The sequence below is a fragment of the Cyprinodon tularosa genome, unplaced genomic scaffold (genome assembly GCF_016077235.1).
Source record: "Cyprinodon tularosa strain WSP-4 unplaced genomic scaffold, ASM1607723v1 ctg680, whole genome shotgun sequence".
Lineage (NCBI taxonomy): Eukaryota > Metazoa > Chordata > Actinopteri > Cyprinodontiformes > Cyprinodontidae > Cyprinodon > Cyprinodon tularosa.
Genome location: NW_024039430.1, coordinates 65,993 through 77,196, shown reverse-complemented (window position 1 = coordinate 77,196; position 11,204 = coordinate 65,993). Strand labels below are relative to the sequence as shown.

The 11,204-nt window shown below is 37.9% G+C and overlaps 1 protein-coding gene across 1 annotated transcript; it reads right to left on the bottom strand.

Annotated features, from left to right (window-relative positions):
- Positions 1–54: 54 nt before the first annotated feature.
- Positions 55–6,545, bottom strand: loxa (lysyl oxidase a). Its single transcript, XM_038267667.1, has 7 exons — positions 5,873–6,545; positions 4,210–4,318; positions 3,582–3,713; positions 1,890–2,046; positions 911–1,006; positions 694–809; positions 55–601 (listed from the first exon to the last, which is right to left on the bottom strand). Exons 1-7 carry the CDS (start codon positions 6,471–6,473, stop codon positions 595–597), a joined length of 1,218 nt encoding a protein of 405 aa, XP_038123595.1. The 5' UTR covers positions 6,474–6,545; the 3' UTR covers positions 55–594.
- Positions 6,546–11,204: the final 4,659 nt, after the last annotated feature.

The window sequence follows — 11,204 nt, the reverse complement described above, 5'->3', positions numbered from 1 at the left end:
TCAGGATACTTGTCTAATTTCTTGAGGGATATTTTTCAAAACAGGAGCAACTTATCAGTTATTTCTTTTCGTCTTCTTTTTTAAACACATTTTATTTTTATTACAATTTTGCAAAAAAGATAGAATAAGACATGTGAAAAACCAGAAGTATAAGAACATATCCCCCCAAAATAATGTGCGAAAACCACATGAAAAGCAGTTATATTAAAGAGTGTTATATTCCAACATATAATAAATGTACTATGATTTTAGATAAACATTTTATTTTTTAGCTGCTATATACTGACTAAGCATTAAAGAGTAGGTATCATTATGTCTTTTCTCTAAGCCCTTGAATTTAACAGATATATATTTTCTTAAGTGTGTTGAGATACAGCCAAATGCTATACAAGAAACAGAAAAAATGGTTAAACAGAACAAATTCCTATAAGCAAAAAGAATTCACTGTAATCTGGTGCTATGACAACTGATTGTTTTTTAATGCTAAGGTGACTGTATGTCACATAATGTTTTTAAATGTCTTTCAGAAAACCCCTGTTGGTAATCCTAATCCGTTCACAGGGGAACTTGCAGAATATCAGTCGATCACAGGTGTTAATATCTGAAAAATATAGAAACGCAAAGAGCATGTGAACAAATAGAGGACAGAAACTTTAATAAAAGATAAAATATCACCTGATCTTTCATACTTACGACGACATGTGACAGCCAGAAACATAGGCATAGTTTCCGGTGTAGCGTACATCACAGCGCACAATGTTGTTGGAATAATCAGATTCTTCAACCTGATAGTGAGGATTTACACTAATCTGTGCACAATTAAAACGTGCAACATCATTAGAAACAGCATCATGGAGAAAAATAGCGAGAAAAATAGTGGGAATCAAAAACAAAGTTATCTGCCACAAACCTTGAGGGTATATTGTCCAGGTTTCACATCTGTAATGTCAATCCACTGACAGTCGATGTCTGCGTTGTAGGTATCATAACATCCTGGACTCAGCCCCTACATATTAGTATCCATGTACAACAACGAAATCAGAAATTTAGTTTAAAAAATTGCATATAGATTAAAGTATAACTTTAACATATAATAAACTCTGCTATTTCTTTATAATAAAAAGAACAATTTAATATGCAATTAAAGTCTAAAATCCCAAATAATCAAATGAGAAATTGAGAAATAGATAATAGAATACAGAAAATGACCACTGTGGATGGTGAGTTGGCACATGTCAAATTATGGTGCATAAAATGTTTTTTAAAAATGTCATTTATAATGTGGAGCTTAATCCCAACTTTTATAACAGTCCATAGGTACTTAAGCAATACCTGATATTAGCTTTGGATTCCAATAAGTAGTTTAAGTCCCCAACTCATCTCCTAAAACCTGCATCTGTATCCCGTCTGTAATTTGATGTCAGCCACTGAACTGTTTAGCCAAGATTAACTAACAAAACCCTAAAGCTCCCTGCCTCTTTTCATGTGCATGCATGTACCCAGTGTTATTGGACAAGCACAGTATTTTGTTGGTTAAGAAAGTCTTTATTCTTAGTATTCGATTTTCAGCCTTTAGAATTATGTTTATATGAGAAAGATGCTGCATTGGCTGCTGCAGCTTTCTTTTCACCTTACGTTACAGGATCTTAATGATCCACACAAAGTAGTGACTTTTATTCTTGATGGAGAGAACTTGCATAAAATTAAAATACCGGTAAATAAAAATTTGTTGTGAACATAAAGGTCTGAAGCTTGAGATTAATTGATCAAAACGTCTATTGACCTTTTAAGACACTAGTACATTACTGAGAAATAACGGTTATTTGGACAAAGTGACAGGATGTTCTGCAAAAAAGCATTGGTTACAAAACCGGAGCTCATTTTGTAACCTGAGTGTGTGACGTGCAGGCGTATCTCCTGTAGTATCCGTAATCACAGGAGGTGTCCTCCAAGCAGAAGCTAGCCTTGTGGCCCTCTGCCACCGAGTGCTGAGTGGTGGCATCCAGCAGTTCGTAAAGGCTGAACTCATCCATGCTGTGGTAGTGCCTGTCGATCATCAACAGGACATGGGTCATTAACAGAAAAAAAAATATAAGAATCTCTCTTTTTTCCCATTGTACAGGATATCATACAATTTAATTAGGCTGCATTTCTTTTCATGTGAAAAAAAATGGACATCATGTGTCATAATGCCAGCTTCACAAATAATAATTCTATTTAGAATGTATAGAGTCCTGAGTTGTTCAACATCTGGTTTAACTCTGCGGTCTCAAAGGAAACAGTCTGGCCTTTAACTGCAGTTGACTCTCCAAACACTGACCAAAAATCTATACAGACTACATCAACAGTTTGCTGGATCTTGGCCAGATGTTCTCCATGTTGGGAAACAGCCCAGCAACCCTCTCAATCCACAGCATAACGATGGAATGAGGTAGTTTCAGGAGAAACTAAAGCTGGACTTTTACAGTAAACCTAGGGAAGAGACCAAAGGATCAGTATATTTCACCTACATAATGATTCGTTTTTTTTTTAAGTACTTTTGTTAGCAACACTAGGCTTTGCAGTTGTCAATGAATCAAATTGGACAAGGGAAGGTCATGATTTAGTAGGATTCAATACACTCTCCTAATGCGTACACAAAACAGAAAGAAGGCACGCATGGCTGTGGTTTAGCTGCAGATATAATGATAACATTTGTTAAAAATGAAAATGTCATCAGCGTATGGTGCAAAAGTGTTCTTTGGTATTACTTAATCCCTTTTATAAGTTTGTCATAAATCTGAACTAAGTACCACAAAACTTACATGGTGTATGTGAACCATTTATCCCGACTAATGCGTGATAAACAATAAGAATATCATTATTAGAAGCACATTGTTGCAATGTAATGTTTGGAGTTATGCTGGACAATGTCTAATTTAAACACTGAATACAAAATACTTATTTTCTGATAGCCAAATTAACACCTACATTAATTGGTTCTCTCTAACTGGTGATTGTAAATAATATATATTTTTTAACTATTGTTAAGAATTCAGGCAGTAAGACTAAAATAGTGGTGAAGATTCAGAATTTCTGTAAAAATGTAGCTTTCTACTAAAAGGATTTGTTCAAATGAATACTGCAGAGAAGTGATAGTAGTAATCTGGTAATTTGAGGGTTGCTTTCTTGATTTATGGACCCTATGCAGCTTGATGATTTCTTCTTGAGCAAGACAATAAGACCTACGTTGCCTACTGGTCTACATACCAGTATGTGCGTGCCTGTGTATACTGCCAATTTCATTATGTAGTATATCTGTTTAGTGATTTATAAGTTCATTCCAGATTATAAAAATAGAAAATTAATATTTGAGTTTTACACTTCATAGATTGTCTTTTTACTTTTTATTGAACAGTTTTACTCTTTGTTTTATTAAGCAGATTTATGGGATGAAAGAGATCACAAAACTGAGTGGGAACAGTTTACAAGCTGACTCACAATGGCATAAAAAAAGGAGCAAAACCAAAAACTACACAGGCGGAGAAAGGGTGTCTGTGTGATATTGTGGTGGACAGCGTGGACGTGAACTTTCTACTCACTGGTGGCAGCTGTGCCACTCCCAGGAGTAGCGTGGCCTGCTTGGGAGGAAGTCAGCGGTGCCCTGGTTCTTAACTCTCTGGGGAAACCTCAGCAGCACTCTGGTGTCATAGTCTCTTGCTCCATAAGCTGAACTGAAAGCATAGAGAAAAGAAAACAGATGTGATTGAAGGGATAGAAAACACCTTCTTAGGTGGACATAATGACATCACCACTGATGTTTTCCCTGCTTCATCTCTTCCTCAGAGTGGAGCAGACTCTCATGGGACAAACTGAACTCAGTCTGTGTGTCAGTGTGTTTAAATGCTGGGTGGAAAAAAAAAATCCTTCAGAGGCGCACAGTTGTTTGGGTTAGTCCTTGATAATGTGTTTACCATTTGGGCTTTCTCTCTCAGTGCAGGCTATGATTAAACTTTAACAGAAATCCACCAACCCCACCCCCTTCCTACACCATCAGCTGTAGGAGTCACTTAATTTTAACTCATCTCACTGCTTCCACTAGGCAGCCCTCACCCACAAACACTTAGGTGGTTGTTATGGCTCGGAGCTGCCTGATTCACACTCAGCAACCCCCACCTCTTATTTTTCCCCCCCGTGATTTCTTGTAAATCACTAAAGAGGAGAACATACCTTGACAAACAGTTTTCCTCAGCTGCACATCTCAGGTTGTACATTGGTGCCCTTTGGACATAAACTGAAGCTTGAATGTAGTATGGGTCAGGCACGAGATCAGGGAGACCTACAAATTGGTAGGAAAATACAAGCCAATAAGACAATAAAATAGGAAGATAGGAAATGGTAAATGCCAGAAGAAAAAAAAACGCAACTTGGAAGGTTTTAATTTAAAAGCTTACCTTTGTTCACTTTTAAAGCAACTATATTAAAGGGGCATAGTCATGTACTATGAATTCATAAATATCTGCAGCAGTGCCTTACTTTGATTTCCCATTTCTGTTAACTTAATATATTTTATTTCTGTGTTTTAAAGTTTGTTTTTGTTCCATAAGATCACAGGTGGTGTGGTATGACATTATGTATGTGGAGCACTTGGTTTTTAAGGCTCAAAAACGACTAAGTGAACCTGATGAGGACAAACAATTGGCATACGGTATATTGCTTTATTTTATTTTGGTGTGTTTGCTATAGGCCTTGTCTGTAATTGTCTCGCTTTAATGTAGATAACTAATATCAACAATTGGTTAGTTTCTTAGAATTACTTTGAATAGCTGCTATATCCCACCATACTTAATTCAAATTGAGTGCATTTATTTTTCCCATTCAGTATTTTCTCCTTTTCTACATTTAATATGTTAGGATAGGCTGTATTGTGAGAAATACAATTTTAGTGATAGATTAGAACCAAAATTAAATATGTGTTGGAAAAAGTTTCTGTATATGACTAAGATATAATGCTTTGCAGTTCACTGTGACTAGCTTAGCGAAAGCAGTTATAGTGAAGTCAAACTTGCATTATATGAATAAATTAGTCATGGAACAGTTTTCCTACAGTAGGCTATCGTAAGAATAGATTTACGCTGAATAGATAAATACAACAACGTTTGCTCGAAAATGGCACTGCTAAGCCAATTGTTCCTCAAAAAAAGAAACTGTCCAAGATTTATAAACAAAAGAATAAGCCTATTTAATTCAGGTCCAAATGCATGCACACTTATACAGACAGAAGAAAATTAGAAGAAAAAAAAATCGGTCAGGCCATTCAGTAACTATATGGCGCCCAGAAAAAAAAAGACTTAAACATAAAGTTCAAACAAATCATTGCTAAACTGCTGTTAGAAAACCTCGTTTAGCAAAAGTTCTAACTTCAAAATCAGACTTGATCTAAGCTTGTAGCCTTGGTTGCCAGTGAATTGAACAGTTTGGCTGGTTGTACCTTCCAACTTGTATGAATACATGTAAAAGCTTCTCCAGTATAAAATAGTTGAAGGTTAGGTTTGTTTTTGGCAGTCATTACAAATAAACAATAGATCAGCCAAAAAGTTTACATCTAAAATAATAGACTAAAAAGACTGCATGCAGTTTGAGCTAAATTGGCGGGTAAGCTCATAAAGTCATATAGGCTAAATTAACTTAAGCTACCAAGGAATAGCACCACCAAGCTGTAGTTTGAATTATCTTCACATAGCATGTTAGATAAAGTTTAGAGAGTGTGTTACAATTTCACACTTTTTAATGGCCAATCATTTTTCTTAATACATTATCTATTTATTGGCTCTTGATTACCCCACACACCCACACTTCTGACAAATATTTGGAAGCATTTTTCCTCTCTTACCATACTGATGATACCTTGTGCCATATCCAGGTCTTGACCTTGGTCTTGGTCTCTCATAAACATCATAATAATTGTAATATGGATTATTATTGTCAATAGACTTGTATGGATCGTAAGGGTCATCACCGACCATCATGTCATTAACTCTGGGCAGAGGCGGACTGACTTGGACATTTTCCTGGCTCGCATTGGATGTGCGGTTCCTTTGCGCTCTGGTGAGCTCCGCGGGTCGTTCCTGGTGAAGATGCTGACGGTGCTCTTGCCCTCTCACAAGAGTCAGGAGGCTTCGGGGAGGCTGTTGCTGCTGCTGCTGACTCGGGGAATCCTGGTGTCTCACGTCCGCATCTCGGATGATGGCGACAGGTCGAGGCTGTTCCTCTTCTTGCGCTGCGCCCCTGCGCTTCGGAGGGACATACTCTGAACCCTGGCTTAAAAGGCTGAAAACCTTGCCGTTGTGAGACCACTGCAGCGTCTGCCGAAAAGCGCCTCTGCGGTCATTTCTTTGTTGCCCACCCGGATTCCTCTGAGAGCAGCATAATTGCAGGAGCACAACAAATATACAGAAGCATACGTAAAAAGTGCCAAATGCGCGTAATCCCATTATAAATTAATGAAAGTCAGAAAATATGGAAAGACAAGTATTAAAATAATCACGTTTCCTAAACGTTACCAGTTTTCATGTCTTAATGAAGAAGCAGGGATAATGAAAAGCTAAATGTTAGTGTTTCCTTGTGAACTCATATCGGTTTTCTGCAGCCTAGAGATGCATAAGATGATTATTATGAGGAGGAGGAGTTCAGCATTTGGAGGAGTATGGGATCTTGTTATACAAGTCTGATGCTGCTGCTCATGTAACCACAGAGATGTGCGGTCCTGCTCAACCAAAATTACACAATCTGACTATTTATAAGGTTAAAAAATCGAACCTGATCTCAACATGTCTTGGAAAATGCATTTGCACCTATTGTGCCTTTTCACAACTTCTTCTTCCACAACTTCACTTTATTGAATAAATATTTTTGTGATAGACAAAAAACGTGGTGAATGATTGTGACGTGGAAGGAGAGGGATAGTTATCCTATTTTTAGAAATAAACATCTAAAAAGTGTGATGTTTTTACAGCAGTTGCAAATTAGACTTGAAATTTTAGTATGCCAAAGTCTAGCAAAGATCACTGGATAGGGAAACTTTTGTCAGGTTATGAAAAAAAGTATTAATCTTAATATGTCTCCTTAGTATGTGGTGCTGTAACACTTCTGAGATCCTCCTCACTGATCTGGTTGGAAAATGCATAACTCCTTAAGCCCCCTGCACTTTCCAACATCTTACGGAAACAATCTCCCACAAACCCACCCTCCTCTTCTTCTCTAGAAATTCTTCTGTGCTTACAGTGCTTTCCTGAAAACGTGGAATCCAAACACATCTCACTGCAATCTTCTATAAGGTCATAATAAGTAATATCACAGTAAAAAGGAGGAGGGAAAAGGGAGTCTGGGTGGGGATACATGATATCTTAGTCTCTTGGCAGACTGCTGACCCACAACTCTCCTGATGAATTGGAGTCATTTGCAAGAGGCAAGTCAAAACCCGGCTCTGCTGGTATTACTCCAGATGTATAATGCATAGGTTGGAAAGCGCAATCCAAGCTGTTCTTTTCTCTGTGTGCAGAAAAGCAGGAAAATCTTTCTAGCATCTACAACACAGACCTCACAATGGTTGCTGCTAAACCACAGTAGCTTGTCGCCTAGATTTTATATATTCTCACAACAAAATATAAAAGCAAAGAGTGTGAGTCATATAAAATTGAGTTTTTTTTATTTTGTCAAAATGCCATAGTTTAGCAGAGTTTATTTTTGAAGCATTAGTCAATTTCTAAAGAATCTCATTTGCTATTTAAAAAAAAACCCACATCTTGATTCAATATGGCAGATGAGCATGAAAAAGAAAGTACTAACCGCATTAGTCTTCATCCTCTCAAACTGGATCAGCTAATAATATAAGGCTTATTACAGTTAGATCTTATTAAATAACAACATGTTACCATAACTATGTAGACGACACACGGCTATACATTACTGTGCAACCAGGTGATACAATACCATTCAAGGGCTGGTTAAGTGTAATGAAAATAAATCGACGTATTACTGTGCCAAATTTAGCTATAGCTTCAATTAATACAGCTAGAAACTACTAGTCCGATTTGAAATCTCAGTGTTGTGATGGATTCAGACCTGAACTTTCAGAGACCATGTATCAACAGCCCAAACCTCTCAGGTCTTCTGGCTCTGATCTACTTTGCAGACCCAGAACCAAACATGGAGAAGCAGCTTTTAGTTCTTAAGCTCTACTTATTCAACCTGGAATAAACTCCCAGAAAACTGATTAAATATAGAGATTAAATATATATTTGTTAAGAGTGGCCATTGGCTGTAACTTTAGTTAAGGTTTCAATCCAACTTTCCTTTTTTAATATTTTTTTTCCTTTGCTTTCAATATAATTACTATATTTTAATTCACTTGAAAGGACCACACCAAAACTGAATATGAGTTTAGAGGTTTATTGACTGAATGTAGGATGAAGGGATGAAAGGATGAGGGGATGAAAGGATGTGGGATGAAGGGATGAAAGGCAGAAGGGATGATGGGATAAAAGGATGAAAGGTTAGGGGTTTGTGGTTCTGAGAAAATCTGAGGAGTAAACAGAGGGTGTGAAAACTTTTGTGTGGAGGTATGATCCCCTGAGGAACTCGGTTCTGGTTAATTTCTCCGAGCCTGAACTGAACCCCCTAGATCAAGAGTCACCAACCTGGTGCCCGCAGGCACCAAGGGCTCCCAGGGACCGCATGGGGCGCTCTAAACATCCTCTGAAAACAATACAACTCACCAATTTGCTAAGTTTGACACTTTATTTGATTCTGCTGTTTGTTTTAATCACACTTGCATTTATAGAGTTGTCAAAATGATAATATCTATAAAAACCCATAAAAAATATGTTTATATATAATATATGAAGTTTAGAAGACCCCCAGACTGCTTGAATGGGTCAATTGGCAGTGCTCGGAGTTGGACGATTTTCACGTGATCAGCCACGATAGTTGAGTAGCCGGTCATTATGATGACCACCCATTTAAGCACCAGTCATTGCATTGTTGATTAATTTTCCTTCTGAGCAGACATGCATCTTTCTACTACTCTTTGCCCATGTTTGTTTTGGTCTAAGTGTGCAAAACAGGAGGACTAACCGGGAGATAGAGCTCTGTACCTGGTTCCCAGCTGTGCTGCCCTCATTTTTAAAAAACACCTTAAACCTCTTAAGAGCCTTCCCGCATTATCATTTGTTAACATTATTTTCTCTATCTCGTATTCTTGGACCATACCACAGAGAAGAAAAAGAATAGATAATGAGATTAACGGAGATCGGAAAGGGAAAAGGGTGAAGGGAGGCTGAGTTTGACGTATCATACGGACTGAGAGGAAGAGGTTAGCAGTTATAAATAGAGTGCTAGGGGATCTGAGGAGTGGTTTGGTGTGGCCCTGCTCCTGAACTTAATTTAATCATCTCCATTTATTCACTTGTATTGTCTTTAATTATTTATGTTTTTACTAATGCCACTGCAATGTGTCCTATAAATAAACGTCTCTGGTCTACAAGAAGTCCGAAGGCGTTTAATGTAGTTAAACATAGATATACAATTATTGTTTCCAAAAAAAAAAAAAAAAAATACAAGGAATAAAGCTATTTTAACTCAAAAAATGCAGTCTTGCAATGTGAAGGGAACACTTGGTTACTTTTTTGTTGTTTCACATCCAAGGGGCTATGGGCAGAAAATCTGCTATTAAGCATTACTATCAGTATAGGATTATGCACCTCAGGTTTTTAGTCTCTTGTTGTTCTCCTTTTTTTAATTATCTCCTTCAGTCACCAATTTTTTCCCCAGCAGTTATTGTCATTACATTGCCACAAGTACAGAGCAACACAATGAACTCTACATTTAACCCATCCCCTTGGGGAGCAGTGTGGGGTTAAGGGTCTTGCTCAGGGACCCAGGTTGGCAGTCTGTGGAGTGCGGATTGAACTTAGAACCTCTGGATTCCAAGAGCAAAGTCCTTAACTGCGGCCACCACTCCTCATAAAAATAAATGTAAATCCCTTTATTGTCCCACATTTGGGAAATTCACTCTCTGCATTTAACCCATCCCCTTGGGGAGCAGTGGGCTGCCATTGTGTGGTACCCAGGGAGCAGTGAGGGGTTAAGGGATTTGCACAGGAACCCAGAGTGAAGGCTGTGGGGATCGAACCATGTACTTGAAACCTTCTCAGGGCACAAGCGCACTTCTGTAACCCACCAGTCCAACACTGTTGAGTCTAGATTGATGTATAGGCCTAACACTTATTCTTGTTTTCATCCTTTCCTGATTTTTTGACTTTTTTATAGTTTAGATTTTGAACAGTCACTGATTTAATGTCTAGGTACCAAGACTGGATGGAAAGATTTGAAAAAGTAACTGTCAAAGTCCTATAATAAAGAAATAACAACTTAAAGGTCTAATATGCAAAATAAATATATTTGTCCTGAAGCCTGTTTAAGAGTTTCACATCTGGAGAAAAAAACACAGTCATGTCTCTCTCTACCTTGCTCCACCTCTTAGCCATGGTCGGGCACACAATACGATTTTTGGCCCTATTATGCCCCTTTTTTTCAATTTTTCCATTTTTTCAAGAATTTTTTTGGACCAGGCCAAGTTTTAGTTTTATTGTGTTTCCTGCGTTGCGTAGCATACAGGCGTTAGTGAGGGGGCGATTGAAATTATACATGGTTTAAATTCAGTCGGCCTTGTGAGGTGATTGTTAGCGTTTCCTGTGCAAGCAAGGGAATACTTCTTCTCTGACTTTACTTCCTGATTGACAAGTCCGACCAACACCATCTCTCTACTGGGCTGAGTCCGATCAGTGGTTTTAGGTTGGTTGTTAGATTGCCTCAGAGCATTGGACCGTACAATGTAAGAACAGATATCATGAGCACAGTACAGTGCATGTCTGCCTGAATGTGTGCTCAAAATGGTCTGTCTGAAAAGCATGCTCTTTATGGCTTTATAAGTGGAAATAACCACTCATACCTGCTTACTGTAGTGCCTGTGAACACCTTAGCAATACAGCTAACTTTTGTGTCATCAGCTATTATGATAAGCAGGTGTTTTTATAAGATGGATAATCTTCTCTGTGCTTCAAAGTCTTTTATTTACAGGATAGCTGCAGTAATTCTGATTGTGTGCTTGGGTTAAATTATTGTTAGTAGTTGATCATGGCATATAGAGGCCGTAGCAGCTCAGG